Below are 20,942 nucleotides of genomic sequence, written 5' to 3' on the forward strand. Positions count from 1 at the left end.
CGGAGGATCTCAGTTTAGATTTGATTCCCTCAGAAGAAATTGGTGCTGAGCGCCCCCCACCACACCCCGGGGTCTGCTGCTGCTTTGGAGGTCCCTCTGGGTCTCTGCACAGGGCTCATTATAGCTCTTGCCTCCTGGCATTGTGATTGCCTGCATTCTTGCCTGGGGCCCAACCTTGAAGGGAGCCTGTGCTGAGGCCACAGGCCTTGTCTGCCTGGCTGACTGCTGACCCCCGCAGCTCTGCTTGGTGCTCTCATTCCTGAAGGAGCCAGCGAGGGAGTGAGTGAGAGAATAGGTAGCCTTGGAGTCTAGAAGGGAAATCAGACCCTCATCATAACGTGGGTTTGGTATCCGCGGCAGCCGGCGGGTGAGTGGAGTGATGGCCGTCACCCCTGCGTTCCCGTGGGTTTTATCAAAAAACGAAAGACACCACCCATCCCTGGAACCTCCTCGAGGGTGACGCCTGTGGTGGGTGCCGGGGAGAGGAGGGTGGTATGGATGGGCCGCGACAGCTGGAATGCCGGGGTGCTGGTCCTGGGGGCCACCGCTGGAGAGGGGCTGCTGCATGCCCCCTGCTGCCAGCTGAACCCAGTGAGCGGGGACCCCCAGGGTGTGGGTTTAGTAGCAGACATTTAGCCTTTCCACTGAGGCGGCAGGTGGGGGGTGGAGAATGGGCTTTGGGGACCGGCCCTGGAGCTCACGGCCATCCCCACGGCTCTCTCCCCTATCCTCCAAAGCCAGAATTTGCAGAGTCAAAGCCAGCCGTCAAGCTGGAGCATGTGCGCCCCAAAGGGCAGGATGGATGGGCAAGGGGATAGCGTGTGGTGCCCGCGGTAGGTGCCGGAGTGGCCTCGCAGATGCTTTCCCAGGGGCCAAAGCCAAGAGCGAGCTGAGCAAGGGTGGGCTCCCGTTATTCCTTCAAGGGGCCCCGGCACAGAAGGCACTGGGCAAACCCAGGCCCGGAGGTGGTCCGGCAGCTTCCTCTTGGGAGCGGGATGGCCACATCCCCACGCCAAGGCTCTCGGGAGTCCGTTGTCAAGCCTTCCCGGACTCTGCGTCGGGAACGTATGAACCGGCTTATGTTTGCATTTGAAGCATTTCACATGCTGGGTGCCAGCAGCCAACCAAGCTTAATTTTCTCAGTTTTACTTTGCACTTTAATTTTTATCCACAGAATGTTATAGTCAGTGAGCTAAGTTTTGATCTCAGTGAGTTAAGCTCTTCAGAGGTAGGAGATGCCTGGGAGGGGGGTGTGCGTGTGTGTCTTTCACTCAAATGGCAAAACAACACTTGCAAACATCACAGGAACCAGAAATCTCGTGCGCACCTCTCCCCTCGCCCCACGTGTACTTCAGATATTCAAAACCTTCAAGCCTTCCAAGACTTCTGAGCCTTTAAATCCCATGATGGGAATTATGCCAGCTCTTCAATGATGCAGTCACGTACCCTAAAGCCGGCCCTGTAGGTCGGGGGAGAGCTGGTCTGGCCGCTAGAATTGCTAGGGTTTGTAGGCATGTTTATCGATGATCCACTTTCTGGTTTTGTTTTGGGGTTTTGATTGGAAACCATAATGATCAAGAAGCTATCACCTCTAGAGGAACACCTAGCAAACCTAACAGAAACAGAACAGTGTGGTGCTGTTCTGCTTTAGAACAAATGACAACGTGGCAGTGTGTCCACAGTCCTGTGGCCTGAATTATCAAGGATGGTTCTCGATGGGCTCTCCCAATCAGGCCGACTGTCTTCAATGGTATGGAGGAGAGTTGCCAAAGGCCCAGGCTTTCGGCGCTGTGGAACGTTCTCCTTGGGGTCGAGAGACGGCCAGGAAAGGCAGAGCATAATATCTGTCCACCTCAGGGTTCTTCTGCGTTTTGGGGGGTGGCTGCAGCATATTTATCTGTTCGGGGTTGCCAAGCCATTAGATGAGGATATTCCTTCCTTCGCACAAACACTTTTGAATCTTGGCACATCTGTACCAGTGCAATTGGCTCCCCGTGGAAGCTTTAAAAGCCAAGGTAGCTACAAAAGATCAGGTCCCCTGGCGTTGCAGTGCAAGGAACCCCTGTTGTTTTGGTGATTCGACCCTAGGAGCCATCGTGCCCCTGACCTGATCCTAGGGCTCAGGGCAAGCTCCTCAGAGTGGCTGTGTCTCCATTGCCTCGTCTGTATAATAGAGACAGAGAAAAAAAAGAAATCGACCTTTCCAACTTCCCAGTGCTACTAGGAAGATGCAGTGAGAGGGAGAGTTGGAAGTGATTTGCAAAATTTACAAGGAAGACACAAATGCTGACTCCCACAAACCCCAGCACTTGATGTAAAGCCACTGCTCTTGAGAAATGTTTATGAGCCTACACAGGAAGGCACTAAAAGAGCTCATTTTAAATAAAATGCTTTCAATTACACATTTCTTAGGAACCCCAAGCGTTTTTATTGGTTTTTTAACCGGTGTACTTAATGTAAACAGATCATTTTTTTTTATGGTGGCCCGTGTTTGATCCTTTGAGACAAGCAATTCGTTTCTGTTACAGTTTTGGGAGATTTTGACTCCAAAGTAAGACTTTGGCAGGTTAGTTTCGTGTTCTCTCTTAGCGTTTTTTTTTTTTTTTTTTTTTAAACGGAAGAGGTAGTCATGGCTGGAGACGACAGATCCCTCCAGGTAAGCACCTTGACGTAGTTTCAGAAGCGTTGCCATGAATACTCAGTGACCCCGAGCCTCAAGGCCAGTCCCCTACGCTTTTCCCTCTATGGAGATCGTGACGTCTCTTGGTGCTTCTTCCCCGGTTTTCTAGAACGCCAGCAGCTACTCTGCAGCGATGACGGAGCCCAAGTCCGTGTGTGTCTCGGTGGACGAGGTGGTCTTGGGCAACATGGAGGCCACCGAGACGGACCTGCTGAACGGACATCTGAAGAAGGTGGACAACAACCTCACGGAGGCTCAGCGCTTTTCGTCCCTGCCCCGCAGGGCGGCCGTGAACATCGAGTTCAAGGACCTCTCCTACTCCGTCCCCGAAGGACCCTGGTGGAGGAAGAAAGGTAGGGAGGGCTGTTGTGTGCCTCGGGCCGGGAGGAGCCTGTGGAGGAGGCGACAGGTGTCTGGGGCCATCTGGGTCTGGAAGCCAGGAGGCGGGGAGTCTTCCCCCCGAGTCACTGCCACGGCCAATTTCTTCATGCCCAGCTTTTTTTGACCTCTACTACAAACAGCTCGGATTAGAGACCTCCGGACTTAGGGTGGCTCTTACAGCCTGATATGATTACAAAGGCTTTCATGTCCATGTGTGCTGGTTCCTCATCACAGGCTGCTGTTCCCGTTAGCCCCCCGAGAGGGGACTGTTTTCATAACGTTTCAGAGCAGAGAGGAAGGCAGGCGCTCCGTCCCAAGTTTGAGGGGCTACGAAATAGCCGTGACCTAGAGTGGCCCCCCGGAAAACCAGTCATCTACATTAAGAGTAGTGCCGGTGGGCTATAAATAAACTGTTATCAAATGAGCCACAGAAATAAAAATAGAAGGGAGAGAAAGGACGGGAGGCTCAGGTATTTGCCGCGGCTTGTCGCACGTTAACGAGAATTGACGACCCACGGTATTTCCAGCTTCCTTAGCAACCTGGATGTCCCTGTGCGAGCTCTAGATTTTCAAAGTGTGTAGAGTTAATGCCTCCCTGGGCTGGCGTTTCCTTTTCCAGCCTGACCTATTTCTTCCCACGGAACTTACTCCGCATGTCCGTGCCCCCGTCCTGCACCCCTCTTTCAGGCGGGTGGGGGGCTGGTTGGGAGAGGGCACGTCAGACCTCACCAGGGAACATCAACTGAGTCACTCGGAACGGTGTGTGGAACAATGACGGTGACTCAGGTACCGCTGGAATATCGTACGTTAGGATTCTCCGCTCAAATCCAGAGTCAACCCTTCTTCCTTTTTGAGGAAGACCCACCAGGACTTTTTTACTTTTCGTTTTCCCGTCTTTTCCCGCCGTCACCTCTGTTTTGTTCTCCTCCTCCCTTGAGGCCGAGTCGCTGAGATGGTTGGCCTGGGCACTCTGGGCTTCCTTGTGACCACGGTGTTGGACCCTCGGCGGACTGGCCGCTGGGACCGGCAAGCCGCATTGGTTGCTGGATGACTTCTGTCTGTTTGTACAACTAGGAACAGACCCTGAGCCTTATCGATGGCCGAATGTACATTGCTGATACGTCCGTTATCCGAGTTTGCCAGCCAGGGTCACAGAGGAAGAAATTCTTTGAAGGCTCCCGGGTGGGTCCATTCGTGTGAGCCGACTGGAATGTCAGTACAGGGTTACAGCCTTCTCCCAACTCTCACGGTGAACAAAAGACCTTAGGGAAAAACTCGCCTTGTTCTGTTGGCTTGATTTGTCTATACAGACACATTGCGGCAAACCCGTGAGAGGCAGAGATAGGATTCTGTACACCCGTTAGGTGTGGCCGGACGTCCCGGTGCGTGGACGGGTACCCTGTAAGCAGAAGGTGGGCTTGCGGTGCAGACGTGGGGACACTTGCAGAACCCTGGCAGAACCCAGGAAGTGCTCTGCATTTGCAAGTATCTTTTCCTATTTAGGTGAGGGGCTTGTTAACCCTGTATTCTCTCAGTGTTACGACCGGTCCCCATAATTGTCAAAGCTAGCCAAAGGTGACGGGCATCTTAACGAGTGAGGGAGGGGCCACCGCCGTCCATTCCCGGTGGCCTCCTTGGAAACTCCACCCAGGCGGCCTCCAGACAGACACTTGCCCTACAGTAACCCGTGTGGGCTCGGGAGGGGAGGAGTAGGAAGTGAGCCCCACGGGACCTGCCGGTGAGTCAGAGATGGCGAGGGCTGGAGGGGTAGATGGGCACGATCGGTCTGGCGTGTCCCAGTTGCTGGTTTCTGAACCGGCGGGGCCTGATCTCGCTGCCTGGCTTCCTTCCCTGCTCCCCTCAGCGGCACCTGTTTCCGCTTTGCTCCCCCTGCCCTTCCCCCACTCAGTGCCCCATGGTTTCCTTTGTTCTCGGTGCCCTGCGATTCGGAATTTCGATGGCTTTCCGCTCCCCGTAAATTCAGCGGGGGAAATACTTCTCACAGAATAGAAAGGAAGCTGAGTGGTCAGGGGGCTCGTCCGTGCACCTGAGCTAGTCAGCCGGGGTGGTTCCTAACTCTGTAGCCGGGCTGCAGGGCCTCGGGGGTGCCAGGGTCCCCGTAGCCACAGGGAAGCAGCGTTCCTCCTGGAGGCTTGGTGCCCATAGGGCCTCATTTCTGGCTGCTTGGCGGCTTGGCTGCCCCGTTCGGCTGCAAGCCGCGGCCAGGGAAACCTAGAGCTTCCCGAATGAGGGAAGTTAGCCGCCCACGTGGCTCGAGCTCACTACCTCATCGCCAGCTGGCTCTTGAGTGGGGTCCAAGTTCTAGTGGGGTCAGAACTTGGGGACTGTAGCACCCCAGCTAAGAGCCCCCGCCCAGGATGAAGAGTAAAAGTAGGCATTGAATCTGGAGGCAGGCATCGGGGCTGTCCCCCGACGTTGGCAGCGGGGGGGGGGGGTGTCCTTAAGCTGGTACGTGTGTGTCTGCTCATTCTTTTCCTGCCTGGTTCGCCGCGTCCTCTTCGGGGAGCCTGCTCCTTCTCGGGGTCCGTCTCCTTCGCCCTCAACGTGGGACCCTGCCTTTCCCGATTTTTTGTCTCTGATTGCTGCTGATTGCCTCAGCCCCCAGCAATGATTAGGCTAAGCTGAGAAGTCAAAGCCAGCCACCCTGCACCCCCCTTTTCTCATCGTGGGCATTCTATATTTGGTGACACTCTTGTAGAATTCATGTCGTTTGTGAGGCCCCTTGGCTGTGCGGCCGAACTTCGGGGCAGGGGCTCTTTCCCTTGCTTCTCTCACCATATCAGTTTTCAGTTTTTTGAAATTCGGTTTTACGTGTTGCACTCCCTATAGCGATCACACAGGGCCTGGATGCCCTGGCGTCTCCGGACGTTGAGTTCCCGGAGGGCCCAGTGACTGCACCAGGTCACAGCCAAGGATGGACCCGCGGTCCGACTCCTGCTCCAGATTTCTTTCCATCACAGAGACACTGGACCGCTCTGTATATTCCACGGTTTCTCCCAGAACCAGGCGCTGGGACACAGCTCGACACAGAAGCTGTAGCAAAGCTTGGTGTCGCGATGAAAATAATATTATACACTCCTACGTGATCGTTTCCAAGAAAGAGAGCTTCGTAATCCTTAGCAGGAAGGTGTCCGGTGAATCAGTAGCACTATTTGTAAGATGTCAGGCACTGGTTCTTTAAGATCCTTGAGCGTGACGATTGCCAACCCCTGAATACGGCATTTAACAAAACATCTCGCATTTTCAATTGTAGTAACGTTTTCACCATATGATTAATGATGTCTTTGGAGGAAAAACTAGATCATGTAATAGATTCCTAGTAGAGAACACAATTGTGAAAGGAAGTGTTCTCAGGAGAACACAGCTCACCCCAAGGATAATCGCACCGGCTTCTGATACAGTAATTACTCTTCCCCAAGGAGTTGGCTCCCGTAGCACAAGTCGATGGGACAAATGATCTGGAACGGTGTGGACGTCGGCCCCGTCACACAAGCCATCGTGTCGGGGATGCGTCGGAACAACCCGGTCCGGTGGTTCTCATTCACCGTCAGCGTGACTTACTTTGAAAGCAGCTTTGGTTCCTGTAAGGGAGGCGCTGCGTTGGGAATATTTAGGAGCCCTGATTAAGAACAGAATCCACATCATGAAATTCTTAGGTGCACGTGCTACTGCCACAGGTGGTGACGAGGACGTTTTACACCGAAATAGCACCTCCTGGCTTGGGGAGCACTTACTGGGATGTGACCGATCGTAAGGAATGGATACTCAGGGTACCAGAGGGGTGCTGCTCGCCTGGGGGACCAGTGCCATCTCCATTTGTGGAATTCATGTCATTTGTGAGGCCCCTTGGCTGTGCGGCCAATTCTGCCCTTTCTCCCCGTGGGATCCCTGAGGCTCAGAGACAGGGCCCAGGTCATAGGAGCACAGAAGACAGCCCTTGAAAGCGGGTCTGTACAATCTGAGGCCAAGATACAACAAGGAACCTGGTAAGCTCCTGGCCCTGAGGTGGCACACCACAGGGCCACTCCGGCAGGGATGTGCCTCACCCCACTTTATGAAACCGTTACGCATCGCCTTGACCGTTAACGCCGACGTATTTCCCTTTTAGTTGGCCTGCTGCGTTGTCCGTCCCCTTTGCCATCCGTGAGGACCCATAAAAGACCTCCTGGGCCTTTGGAGAGGCTCCAGCTGACCTGTCCCGTCACCAGGGGAGGCTGATGTGCATGGCATGCTGTCACCCAAACAAGTGACATGATTCTTAGAAATTAAATACACCTCCCATGATTACCTTGTGATGAAGTTCAGGCGGAGAATGAAAGTAATCGTATCTGGGGCTTTAGAGAGCCTGGCAATTGTCTCAGTGTGGTGAGTCTCAGACAGAAGGGCAGAGAATTGCCTCCTCTGGAACCCTCCCTCCTTGCCCGATACCGGGATGGAGTTCAACATTCTGGGCGGGCCCACCTCAGATTATCGGTCCTGGTTTGCTTCTAAGCTTTAAACATGCGTTTCTCAAATGAAAGTTTGCTTTCTCTTACTTTCCAAAGCTATTTCGCGGGGCCTGCAACGACAGGCCGGCGAGTATGAGTGGAATGTGCCACTAATAAACCCCTTTCAGGAATTCCGTTAAGGGAAGACTGGATTCCAACCACACGCCGGCCGGCTTGATGCGGCCCACGGGAGCAGGGGTGGGGAGGAGCGCCGTGGGGATCCCACAGCAGCCATGGGTCTTCCCAGGGGTGAGCAGCTCACGTTCAAGGGGGTTTGTACTCCCCAGCATGAATGAATGGCTTTCGAGCTTCTTGGGAACCATCGCACTAAGGTGGATTTTCCTTGGGGTACAAAAGAAAATTGTCTTTAATTCTCTGCCTTTGTCTCTGTCTGAGGCTGTAGCTAGTCTGTAGGGCAGTGTGGTGAACCGACACCTTGCTCACAAGGGCTCTTTCCTTGAGGCTGGGGTGTTCACAAAGGAAGCCCGGTGGCCCTACGTAGTTGCCGTGGTGAGTCCAGACACTGGAGAGCTCCTCCCTTCCCCTCCCGGGGCCAGTTCTTAGGTCCTCAGTACTGGGTGGCTCCCCGGGGCAGGCAGGCAGGCCACCCACTCGGGCCCCGTAGCGGTGAGGTCTTCTGGAATAGTTTTGATCTTCTGTTCTCTAGGCTTTGAAAGAGGCTTTGAAAGACGTGTTGAGAATGGGGCCGGCTCTCACACAGAATCACGATAGATACAGTGACTGTGTTCAAAACCGGAAAGGCCTGCTAGTTTACAAGAACTTTTAACACCCAAGGGTCAGGGTGCTCCCCTTTCTCCAGCCGGCACATCCTGTGCCTTCAAGCACCCTGCGTGGAAGCCGGGGCCTGGAATCAGGTGCCAGGATGGAGAAGGTGGCACCATCCGGCTCGATGTTCTCTGCAGACACGACTCAGGTGGCCCGGCCATCATGGGCCTTAAGGCTTCCTTTTCTCCTCCGCCTCGATGTCTGGCCACCCTGTCACCTTCCCATCTGCAGGCTCTTTACCCGGGCATGCTACCCTTTTGTCACTTTCCCAGAGAGACTGCTTCGTTCTTGAATCATCTGGTCTCTTCGATGAGACTTTGCAGGGCTGTGCTCTGCTTGGAGCGTTGGTGTCACTGTTTCACTTTCTGAGGACGTTCCGGCCACACTTGTTTTCACCTGCTGCCCTCCTTTAACACCCCAAATATGTTTGTATCTTGAGAACATCACATTCTTGAACTAAAGTCCTCTGTTAGGAACCAGAACCTAATCTTCCAGGGCAAAGCTATAACCCAAGGTGATATTTTGCTGAACCTGAAACCATTTCTGTTGTTTCTGAACTGGCAGAAAAAAAAAAATGTTTAGTAACCATACACCTTCTCTTTTTGAGTTCAGTTCTGGAATCAACAGATCTGCTCATTTAAGGAACAAAGGTAACCACGTGGTCAGATTACATCTGATCTGTTCCATCCAGGGGTTTGTAGAAAGGTCGTGCATTCTCTCTGTCAGCCCCGTGCTGCCCAGCTTCCAAAACCTTTGTAGGAAAGCTTACCTTCAAGTGAACTATATCTAATACTGAGTGTCTTGCTCATGGGAAAAGGCACCAAGAGGGGTTTTCGGAGTCAGGGTGGAGGCCGACGTGCCTGCTGGGAGCCAGTCTGACCCCAGCCATCAGCTTCGTTCCTCACTCTTGGGCTGTTCTGTCGGCCACCTAGTGCTCTGTGGGGGTAAATGGCATCCGATGTCAAGATTAACACATGCCAGAGCCACTTCAAGACTCTTACTATGTCCAGCTCAGGCCTGTATTTAGAGTCCCAATCTTGGAGCCCCAGGGGGACCTCCGAGCTCCCTCAGGCCAACCTCTTACCGGTGGAGGAACCTTCCTTGCAGCATCCCCACCAACGGGCGGCCAGCCTTTCTCTGGAAACTTCCAGCAACCAGGCACTGGCACCTCCCCGGGCAGCCAGGTCCTTGCTGGCACAATCTAATTCTTAGAAAAGGCCTCTGTCTGTTGAGCTGAAATCTGCATTCGAGTTCATCTGTTGATCCAAGTTCTGCTTTTTGGAACTCTGCAGAACACATATAACCTTGGTCTTGAAACGAGCTCCCCAATGAGGAACAGAAAAACCTAACCAAGTACCAAACAGCAACCAAGTGCATCAAGGCCAAGGGCGACCTGAGGAGGAAGAGACAGAAGCACGTAGCCCCAGAGTCTTGCTTTGGGTGTGGGCATCCCAGTGACATCCCTGGGGGGGGGGGGGCAGGGCAGTGAGCAGGAGCCTCTGCCCAGAATATTCTTGCTCTCTCGGTTTGCAAAGTGATGAGTGGAGCTTAACAGAAGAGGAGCATGTGAGGCCCCCTTTCTGTTTCTTTTACTGTCATAAGGCAAGCAGTGTGCTCGTCCAAAAAGTCCCTCACCTTCATATATCTCCATGGCCTATCTTGAAACCGAATCTTTTTAGCAGGAGTTTTATGGGCTTTCTCATTGTTATGTCTGCCCTCCCGCTTTTTTTCTGGAAGGGTTTATTTTTTAATACAAAATAACTGTCCACTAAGCAAAAGCGGTTGGCTTTTTAGCACACTGCATCCTTAGGCACTTGGGGAAGAGTCGTGGGGGCCTATCTGTCTGGACATCCTACCCAGGAGCAGTGGAGGTTTCCAGGAAGGTACATCTTAGATTCAGGCTTAAACCTCAAGTCTTGACTACAGTCTCTCAGCAAGCTCCACGGAGAACTCCCCTCCTTTTGTCATTTCCTAGGCCCACGTAAAATGAACCGCGTTATCTTTGCCTGTGACATACACAACCCCAGGCCCTGGGGGCAGCTGAGGTGCCACAGAAGGCCTCCCCACTTCCCTGGGGAGGGGGCTCCCAGATTTCCTTCCTGGCTCAGGAGGGGCACTTCCCTCTGTCCTGTGTAGGATCGCTGTCCACCTGCCTGCCCTCACCCTCCAGGATGGGGGTATCGGGCCACCCGCCGTCCTCCCGGACGGCCCTTCCGAGGGCCGCGAGACTGGCCTGTTCCCAAAGAACGAATTCATTTTGGCCAATTTTCACCTGCACGTTCTCGGGGGGAAAAATGAGGTTCTGGCCATCGGCCTAGCGGAGGCTCTCCAGCAGGCTTTCAATACGGAGTAAAACCCCATCTCTTTCCCGGTGCGGGGGCGGCGCTGACTCTGCGGGCCTGCTGCCCAGGGTGGGGTGGGGGGTGGGGGTGACGTGTGCGCTGTCCCCGCCAGGCGGCCCGATGCACCTGCTCCCACGTGCAGATGTAGCCGTGGGTCTGGCGGAGGCTGCCTGGAAGACTTTCGTGTTCTCAGGGACCCTAAATTCTGAATGGCTGCGAGAGAAGAACGGGGCCGGCTCCCCAGCGCGCGCAGGTGCGGGCGGGGCAGGTGCGCGCCCCCGCGCGTGCGCAGTGGCAGCCGTCCGCCGCCGCCGCCGCCACCCGCGCCGGGGTTACTCTCGGTCAACGCTCGCTGGTAACCTCGGCGGCGCGGCGCGATTGGCTGCTCGCAGGGCGCTGTTGCCAAGCGGGAGCGGAGGCGCTGAGCGCGGGCGGGATGCTGGGGCCCTGGGGCGGCCGGGTGTCCCCACCTCCCCGGCCCGGCGCCCTGTGATCCTCGGACCCCGGCCCGGCAGACCCCGTGTTCCGCCCGCACCCGCACCGACAGACCCCGGCGCCCAGACCGCGCTCTCTCTCTCTCTCTCTCTCTCTCTCTGTCTCTCTCGTGTCGGGGAGCCTAATTTTCCTCCGGAGACTCCCCTAAAACGGACCTTATGCACGGAGAGACTCTTTACTCCCTGCTTATTATTTTGATGTCCGTTTAAGCATAACTGGGCGCTTCACCGGAGTGGGAACAGCGCACAGACATTTACAAAGGCAGCGGCAGGAACACGGCAGGTGTCCTGTGCAATGTCTGTGTCCTTGTAGCTTTCATCCTGGGCAGGCTCCACGACTTTTCCAGACTTCTATTTGAAGTGGAAGGTGGCGCCATTAGGTCGGGTGGCGCACGTTCCCTTTGAGGCCACCGACTTCTCAGTCCTCCTGAAAGGTTCTTGTTTTGTTTTGTTTTGTTTTGTTTTGTTTTAGGCTCACCTGTGGGTGAGGTGCTATGAGGCCGGCCTCTGGGGGTGGGGCCGAGCCGGTTGGGAGGAAAGCACCCAGCCCCCCCTGTGGCCCCCTCCGGGCGGTCAGGTCAGCCTTCACACATGACCCCGGGCGGGTTTTGGAATCCTGGAATTCCCCTTAGGAATCTGAAGCGGGGGATCCAGTAAGGCGGCTGGCATCCGGAGAGCCAGGCTGCTGCTTCCCTGTCTGCTGAGTCACTTCCACCCTGGGCGTGTCCCCGAGGCCAGGAGAAATAATGGCTGAACTTGACCAGCGTGTTTTCTGGAGCACCTAGTGCACGTTTTTTGCGAACCCACAAACGAGGCGATAAACATAGTTTCTGCGGTTGGGCTCCGTTCCAACACTGCGAGGGCCTGGGAATGCCGTGATGGGATTGGGTGCCCTGTGTCACCGTTCCTGGGGACCGGGGCCCTCCCTGTCCAGACACACGCTGGTCTGGTTCCTTTGGGCTTAATTTCCGTGTGTCAGGAAACCTTTAAACACTGTCATTCCTATGCTCTCCTCAACCTTTCGGTTTCCTGACCCGATGTCTAATGATTTTTCTCGTACTCTTGGGTTTTACTGGGCTGCTTATCGGGTTCTGTGATTGTAGCCTTGACATTTTTGTAAACCTGCGTAGAGACCTTCTTAGTCCTCTGAGACTCGCTGAGCTGAAGGTAGCATCTAGGAAGTCGGAGACGGCGGGGGGCAAATTTCATTACCAGAAATTCCCTCTTCCGTTTTCTTGAGGTTTTGCTGGTGAGGAGGGTCCCAAACCTTTGCAAAAAGAAGGAAGTGCACGTTTAAGACAACTGCGACACTCCATCGTTATAAACAATAACAATGCATATTGGCAGCATAAGGATATACTACGTCCAAAATTCTAGTTGACGAGTGGGGAGCCCTTACGGCGGTTTTCAGAGGCCCCCATCATGGGAAAGGAAGCTTGTGGGTTTCCTGTTTCTGAGACCTGCATATCAGCTTGTCCAGAAAGTGGTTACGTCTTAAATGGGGTGAGCCTCCTAACCACTTGTGCCTTGTCCTCCTTCCTTTTGGTCGTTCATGAATGTGTCACGTGCTCTGAGCCAACGCTCAGACGTCTCCTGCCTCTCGTTTTGATAAGGCTCAGGGAGGAGAGGGATCACGGTCATCCCGTCCCTTTCTGTCTTCGTAGGAGCGTTCTGTACCTCTTGACTTTGGAACTGGCCGTGTCTCTCAAGGGCTCTCCTCGGCCCCTTCCTGCGTGCCTCCAGCCTGTCTTCCCTGAAGCTGCTCTGCAGGCAGGGTGGGCCGGCAGAACTGCCTGGTGAGAAAGACGTCTGCTGGCAGTATGTGTGTGTTCTTCTCCCGCGCCGTGCCCTCGGCCAGGAACCCCGGCCGGGGAGGTGTTCCTGGTCCCGTCCTCCCCTCTGTGGCTTGTGCCTCCATACCCTTGTGCCCCGTGGTCGTGGTGCTCAGCACACGATTTTGTGTCTTTTTTTTCTCCGCTTCCGAACAGGAACTATGTCAGTGACCCCTTATGGCTGCAGTCCAGCCCAGGGTCTGACTCAGCCCGGCCCGCAACGCCAGTCCAATGAATGGAGTCACAGAAGCCTAGGTCACAGCAGACAAGCGCGGCCTCAGCCTGGAAGAGGTGTCGGGGACATGGGACGCTTTGATCTTCCCATGCTGTATGGAGCCCATGAGCCCCCTCTGACTGATCACCCAGGAAGAGGCTGCCTGCTGTCTCCTTGGGTCATTGCAGCCCCGGGCCTCACCTCCAGCAACCTGGATGGGCAGGCAGGCGGGTGGGAGATGGGCGGTGGCTAAGTCTGGCGTCTGGGGCAGACATCCTGCTCTTGGATCCTGGCTCCACCCTCCCCCCCCTCCCCCAGCCATGTGGCTCTGGGTCTCAGTTCCCGCATCTGCAGAATGGGGTGAGGAGGGTCCCACCCTCAGTGGGTGCGAGCAGGGAGGGGCGGAGGTCCACCCACACACAGCAGGGCACAGTGCGTGTCGGTACGGTAGGTCAGACTTTGCTGAAGTCCTGGTTTTTGTGGTCTTGGCTTCCCTGGGGATTTTACTCCTGAATAAGAACGACGATACGAGTGTATTTGTCTTCCCAGCATCCGCAGGGGAAGGTCTTCTTACCCCCTTCTCTTGTGGCTCGGAGCAGTGAGGTCCTCTGCCCAAGCTGCACAGAGTGCCCTCCCTCACCTGGGACCCTCGACCTCATGTCCCGATGCCCTGGGCTCTCTGCCCTGTCCGAGGAAGACCGTTGACAAGCATCCCAGAGTTGTGCTCTGGGGGAATTTCTGTACTTCTCTAAAGTGGCTTCCTGCTCCTGGTGGCTGTCAGGACTGACCCCCACCACGTCAAGGATGTGAATAAATACCGTATTTAAGGCTTGTGCACGTCTGTGGATGAACTAGACAGAGGTTCCATTATTTCTGGGAGGTCCCGCAGGCACGTTCAGCTTGCCGACTGATGAGTCTACTGACACGGAAGTGTCTACACTTGGAGTGACTGGATGGAAATTTCCACCACAGGAACAAGGCGCCCAGCAACATTACCCTTCAGCAGTTGGCTCGGGAGCGAGGTTCATTGGGTTATCTTAGGCGGGTGTGAGATGTTACAAGGCGCTGTGCGTGTTCCTCTTGTTGGCTAGAGTTTCATGGCTGGAAATGAAGGACGTCGTGCCCAGTGCTGGAATGTGGCGGGGTCGGCCGCCTCTCGGGCACGCGCGGTGATGGGCCGCGGTCTCGGCGTGGTGGCAGATGGCCGGCATGTGAATCTTCCTGGATTTGCAGATACAAAGTGTGAAGTCCTGCCAGGTTGTAGTTTTGTAAAAAACGCATATTCCGGGGCGCCTGGGTGGCTCAGTCGGTTAAGCATCCGACTTCGGCTCAGGTCACGATCTCGCGGTCCGTGAGTTCGAGCCCCGCGTCGGGCTCTGTGCTGACAGCTCAGAGCCTGGAGCCTGTTTCGGATTCTGTGTCTCCTTCTCTCTCTGACCCTTCCCCGTTCATGCTCTGTCTCTCTCTGTCTCAAAAATAAATAAACTTTAAAAAAAAATTAAAAAAAAAAACGCATATTCCTTCCTTCGAGTCGTAAGTTAACGTGTAACGAGGCGGAGGAGGGTAAGGCGAACTGAACTATATACACGGGGCTTAGCCAGAACCTCTTTCTCCTTCTCTCTTTTAATAAAAGGACTGTGGGTCCAGCACCTCCTGGCAACGTATGCTTTGTGGCGGAGGGTTTGGCTTGGGAATGTGGGCTCCAGAATGAGGGAGTCTGCGTTCGTTCGAAGCCTGGTTCTGCCACCTACCGCCTGGGCAACTGGGCGAGTCCCCTCGCCTCTCTGTGAAAGGCCATCATCATCCTCACCGTCATCATTTCCCTCTTAATGGATCCAGTAACCTCATATATACGAAGCGCCGTGCCCAACACGTAGTGCGGAATAGACAGTAGCTACAATCCCCATGAATGGTTCTGTATGCGACATAAGAAAATAGTCATAATAGCCTTGAATTGAGGGTGGATCAAAGCCCTTCGCTTATCATTCCGAGAGTGAGTTTGGGGCAAAATCTTAGGCTTTACAAGTAAGAGCAGTGGAGTTGGTTCACGGTGACGGTAAATGACGCATCACCACCTGTGAGCTCACATGACCCTCACCTTGGCCCCACGGAGGGGAGGGGCCCCCGTGAGATAGCCGGGGTCACAGGCTGTAGTCTTGGAGGCTCGAGCCCTGGGCATCCACCTTGGAGGCTCCGCCCGTGGGTGGAATAGGAGAGAGGTAGGGTGACCTGTCTTGCTGTGTCCCCAACACCGTGTCGGGCAGCCTGTTCACGTCACCCATGAGGAGACTGTGGCTGGAGAAGTGTAAGCCACGGGTTCAGAGTTCCTGCAGGGGCCACTCAGACGCCCGATCACGGCCAGCCCGGCTGACCCCACTCTCCTCCTCTTTGCCCTTGATCGTGTGAAGCAGGTCCAGCGCCCACACTCGCCCATGGCCCTGTTGAGTCAGCTCCCTATACGAAAATGTTCACTTCCTTCACGCTTGTGCCCTGCAGCCCTGTTTTCGGGGAGAACGAGGCAGTGTCCTCAGGGAGTAAGTCTGGGGAGGTCGGAGCACAGCCGAGTGGTGGAGGCTGCAGCCAGGGGTCCTGACCGGGCCCAGACTGTCCCCTGCCCGTCCCTGGGGACGGTGTGGCACTGTGATGGGCACACACTGCACTCGCTGCCCCGCCTGACCCGGGGCGGGCCTGGGCAGGGAGGGGTGAATCCAGACGCTCTGTCACCTTGTCCGCTCAGGGCAGACTCGCCAGAGGAGAAGAGGGGCCTGGGAGGACCAGGGAGGGCCTCTCCAGCCATCTGGTGTCCTCACACACACTGTGACAGCTCTGCCCGCCTTCTAGAGAGGCTCAGGACGCCGGGCCACCAGCTTTCGTGCCCAGCAGCGCGAAGTGGACGTGCTTCATTCTTGACACGTCGGGGAGCCCGCCGTCACCCAAGAAGGGGGGGACGCGTCGGGCCCGTGTTTCTTCTGTTGGGGGTTTGAGAATCCACGGTAGCCGTGCAGTGTTTTCTTAAGAAATCCCATGGTTGGGGCGCCTGGGTGGCGCAGTCGGTTAAGCATCCGACTTCAGCCAGGTCATGATCTCACGGTCCGTGAGTTCGAGCCCCGCGTCGGGCTCTGGACTGGTGGCTCGGAGCCTGGAGCCTGTTTCCGATTCTGTGTCTCCCTCTCTCTCTGCCCCTCCCCCGTTCATGCTCTGTCTCTCTCTGTCCCAAAAATAAATAAAAACATTGAAAAAAAATAAACAAAAAAAAGAAATCCCATGGTATTAGAAATGCCCCGTGGCGAGATGCATTTCTAAGACCTGAGGGGCCAGTGCTACGGTAGACTCCTTAGTGCGTTTTCTTTTAAAAAAAATTTTTTTAACATTTATTCATTTTTGAGAGACAGATTGAGACAGAGCGTGAGCGGGGAAGGGGCAGAAAGAGAGGGAGACACAGAATCCGAGGCAGGCTGCAGGCTCCGAGCCGTCAGCACAGAGCCCGACGCGGGGCTCGAACTCACAGACCGCGCGAAAGTGACCTGAGCCGGAGTCGGTCGCACAACCGACTGAGCCACCCGGGCGCCCCATCCTTAGCGCATTTTCTTCTAAGCAAAATGACCGAAGCGTGTGCTGTTCTTTCTACTTTATTTTGACTTTCTGAGCTTCCGTTAGGGGACGCTGGCTTTTTTAAAGCTGCGCAGCAAGAGGGAGGGTACTGTGGTGGGCCAGAGCCTGGGTTCTGCTATCAGACCCAGGCAGGGGTGTAACGATGCGGGTAATGGGGTGTATCGGCTGCAGGGAGAACACTGGCGTTTCGGGGCCTCTTCATTTCCTCTCGCTGTTTTCTTTCTTCTTCTTCTTCTTCTTTTTTTTTTTTTTTTGCTATTAAAAAACTTTATTGTTACTGTATTTTTTTTTAACCAAGAATACGCCCAGCTGGGGTTTCTCTAGCTCTTTTGTTATTCACGCCTCCCACACGGCCCCCCTCAGAGCGGATGCAGGGGCACCAGCCTCTGTGTTGTTCTGTTTGTTCCTTGGCGTCTCCAGAAGCTGAAGTGACGAGAGGCAGTCAGAGGAGCAGGGGCCCCACACCCGAGTGAGTGCCAGAGTGGCTGCGAAGCCTGCGAAACGCAGGTGGCCGGTGCCATCCAGAGGGTGGGATTCAGCATGGGGGGGGGGGGGCAGGCGAGAATCGGCACGTCCCTTAGGTGTAGGTGATGCTGCCTCTGCTGGCCCAGGGACCTCACTCTGAGAACCGCTGAGTTCAAACAAAGAGGAGCTGGTGGCCGTTTGACAGCCACACTGACCCTGTGGGAGCTGGCCCAGGAAATGGCCCCGCCCACACCCGCACTGGAGGCGGGACCCAGGGGGCGTCAGGGTCTCAGCAGCCCCGGAGCTCACGGTCAGCTTCCCCCGGGGGACCTGGGAGCGTGGGACCGGGGTGCAGGTGCCGCTCCGCGTGCAACACAGGGCCGGGCCCAGGCTTCTGAGCCCCACCGTGGACTTGGGGAGCCTGTCCGTCCCCTCCCCTCCCCTGAGGACTAAAATCTCACTGTCCTCCCCACGGCATCTCTGGGGAATAGCAGGCTTCTGGATGCTGGGTAACAGGGCGGGAGTGCCTGGATTTGGCGATTTTTAGTGTTCGTATTCAAGAGAACACGCATTGTATTTTTGTCTTTGTCTCACCCAGAGCATGGCATTTTAAATACCCTGTGTGCGTGTGTGCACGCGTACGTGTGTGTGCGCCGTCTGGTTTGAGACCTCACCCGTGCGGAATAAAGAAGATAAGGCTTCCTCCTGCTTGTTTGTAAAGCTTGTTCAAGCCCCCAAAGAAAGCTGTTCTGATCTCTGACACGGCTGGACTCTTGTCCGCTGGCCAGTTCCTCTGTGAAATCTGGGAAGAGGGCCGTGTGAAGGGACGGGGGTCCGTTGTGGGAACCCCGGGCACTGGCCAGACAGAGGAGGTGGGGGGAGCATAGGGGAGCCCACTTCCAACCATCCAACCTGGTCGCCCTCTTTCTTTGTCTGTAAACCTGCCTCGTCTTTGACTAACGGAAAAATTCCTCCCTTCTGGCTAAAACGGCACTGTAAGCCACAAAATCATTTGCGGAGGCTGGAGCCTGAGGTCGGCCCGGGTGGGAGGGCACGGCCAGAGTAGACACGGGGGCCCACGGGTGTTCAGAATGGGCCCTTCGGACCCCGGGCTTCTCCGTTCCCCTCCCGGAGCAGGGTTCCAACACGAGCCTACCTGAGCCGTCTGTCGGTGTTTCGTAATACTCGCTCACAGCAGAATAAGGTCACATTTCCAAAGTCCTCTGCACCAGCTCCAGGGACTCGAGAAGAAACACCGCGGTCGGCACGGCCACCGCTTCGCCCGTAGGCGGGCACATGTAAAAGCCCCCCAAGTCTTGTTCTCTGATGCACCACGTTCCCTGCCGTCTGCTGTCTTGCTTTGCAATCCCCACTCCCTTCTTGGCAAAGAACCTGAGCATCTTCCTCGTCTCGCAGAGGGTAGATTATTCTGAATCGCAGGACGGTAATTGACGAATTTAAAAAGATTATCCTGGCAACACAGAGGCGGTCCTAATGGTGGGAGCGTGAGTGGGGCGACTCCAAGGCTTCTCGCCTCTGTGCTGAAGGGCAGGGGCTGTTGACGTGACACCCCTTGCCCCACCACCAAATAGTTGACGCTGCCACTGAAGTGTCTCCATTGGAAAAAACTTGCTGAGGACTGGCAGTGACCTCTACCACGGGGGAAGCACCTTCACGTGCGGAATGACCGAGGCAGAGAAATCCCCAAGCTTGCTGGCAGAACTGGAGGTTCACAGAGGGTTGTTGACTTGGCAGGAGTCATGTGGGGGGGGAGGGGGGACATGTAGAAACCGGAAGCGTGAACTCTCTCGTTTTCGACTTGCCGGCTGAGGGTGACTTCCAAGCAAGAAGACCCTGTGCCTGGCAGGGTCCTGGGTCCCCCAGTCACCGGCCCGGCTCTACCTCCCAGATGCCTGCTGCACTTCAGACCCACCCTACGAGCTCTGCGCGCTGAGCCTGTATCCCCTGGGCTGCCTCTGGACCTCCGGAGCCGCCTGCAGGAAATTCTGGATGCCCCGTGCTTTGTGCCAGAGCGCGTAGGGGGAAGCAGACGTCGGCATCTGAAGACTTCTGGGACTTCGTAGATGGAGGAACCAAAGAAAATGAGATTTATGCGAAAACTCGAGCCTTTCCGTTGGGCTGTGGATAAGCTTGATCTATAAAGAAGCTGTTGGATTGGGGTTTTGGCGTCATAAAAATTAGAAGGGAACTGGAAAATCACATTCTTCTCCAGCTGACTTGAGGCCTTCGGTGCAGATAAGGGGATTATTAAGGGGGGGGGAGCAGGACTTCACCCCAATTTGCTTCACCATACAGCAAGCGCTCTCGTGGAGAGTGGGGTCCGTTTGCCTGCAAGCTGGGGCTTGCCTCGCGTCCTGCAACCCCACACAGACGAGGGGCCAAGCAGGGCACAAGGAGAGGTCAGGGCAGACGGCAGAGCAGAAACAAAGACTGTGGGGGAGGCGTGGAGAGGCCCACGAGGTTGGCAGAAAAAAGAGAACAACTCAGGGCTGGGATGCGGCCAGGCCAGGTGGGCAAACCTGCAGGGGAAACCAGGCAATTCAGGCACTTCCCCGTCTGCTCCTGGCCTCCGCCCGTTATGGCACACCTCCACAGCCAAGCGAGTGTCTCGGGGGGACCCCGATGGCCAAGCGCCGGTGGGGGGCCATGCCTGCCTCTCTTCTCCCTGGGGAACATCCTGGAATTGGGTCAGGAACAGTGGCCCGGGCAGGAGACCCCAGAGAACCCAGGGCGGATCGGGGAGGAGCAGGCTGGTGAGAGGGGGGGACAATGACACAGACACATGTCCAGTGTCCGGTCCAGTGACTGGACACAGACAGTGATCCCGACCCCCGGGGCGGCTCCCCGCATCTACAGGTGTCAGCCTCGAGCTGTACGACCTTGGCCATCCATGCGCGTCAAAGGAGTCAATGTGGGGGTTTTGACGGAGGCTGGGTATGGAAGGCAGTTTCTTAAGAGGAAAAAGAGTCCTCAGTGGATGCAAAGAGGCTTGAAAAAGGATTTATTGCTCTTGAGGCCTTCTTCGCTCGTGATGCTGGCAAAACATTAAAACTGTTCCAGTAAATTTCCTGGCGATGAACGTTTTCATAAAGTAGCCTCAGTTCAGTGCAAGAAGCGTAAACAGAGCTGCCGTGGCTGAGGGAAGGCGGTCAGCCACAGCCGAAAGCCCCTGATGTGCAGGAATGAGCGATCTCATGAGCTTTCTTCCGTTTCTTTTTCATAATGTTGCCTTACAGGGAGTCAGAGAGGTGATTTCAAGATGCAGCCGCATAAGCAGGTATCAGTGCTTGCGTATGTGATGTATTCACGTATGATTACTTTTATATGTGAGTGTTGTGTTTTAAATTTGTTTTAAGTTTATTTATTCTCGAGAGATAGAGACAGAGCACAAGCAGGGGAGGGGGAGAGAGAGAGAGAGAGAGGGAGACGCAGAATCCGAAGCAGGCTCCAGGCTCCGAGCGGTCAGCACACGGCCCGACGCGGGGCTCGAACCCACGGACCGCGAGATCGTGACCTGAGCCGAAGTGGGACGCTTAACTGACTGAGCCACCCAGGCGCCCCCGTGTGAGTATTTATTTTTAAGTAAGGAAAAGAACTTAAAGATTCA

At 55.4% G+C, this 20,942-nt stretch overlaps 1 protein-coding gene across 5 annotated transcripts in view; it reads left to right on the top strand.

Moving 5' to 3' along the window:
* Nucleotides 1-20,942, top strand: part of ABCG1 (ATP binding cassette subfamily G member 1) — an 80,830-nt gene that overhangs the window by 17,387 nt on the left and 42,501 nt on the right. For all 5 annotated transcript variants that reach the window (XM_086676037.1, XM_086676035.1, XM_086676036.1 and 2 more), the window contains one exon: nucleotides 2,790-3,033. In XM_086676037.1, the coding sequence (XP_086532163.1) occupies nucleotides 2,790-3,033 (244 nt within the window). The remainder of the gene's footprint in view (nucleotides 1-2,789; nucleotides 3,034-20,942) is intronic.

This window comes from Puma concolor, chromosome C2 (assembly GCF_028749965.1).
Source record: "Puma concolor isolate L17-30 chromosome C2, mPumCon1.1.hap2, whole genome shotgun sequence".
NCBI classification, from domain to species: Eukaryota; Metazoa; Chordata; class Mammalia; order Carnivora; family Felidae; genus Puma; species Puma concolor.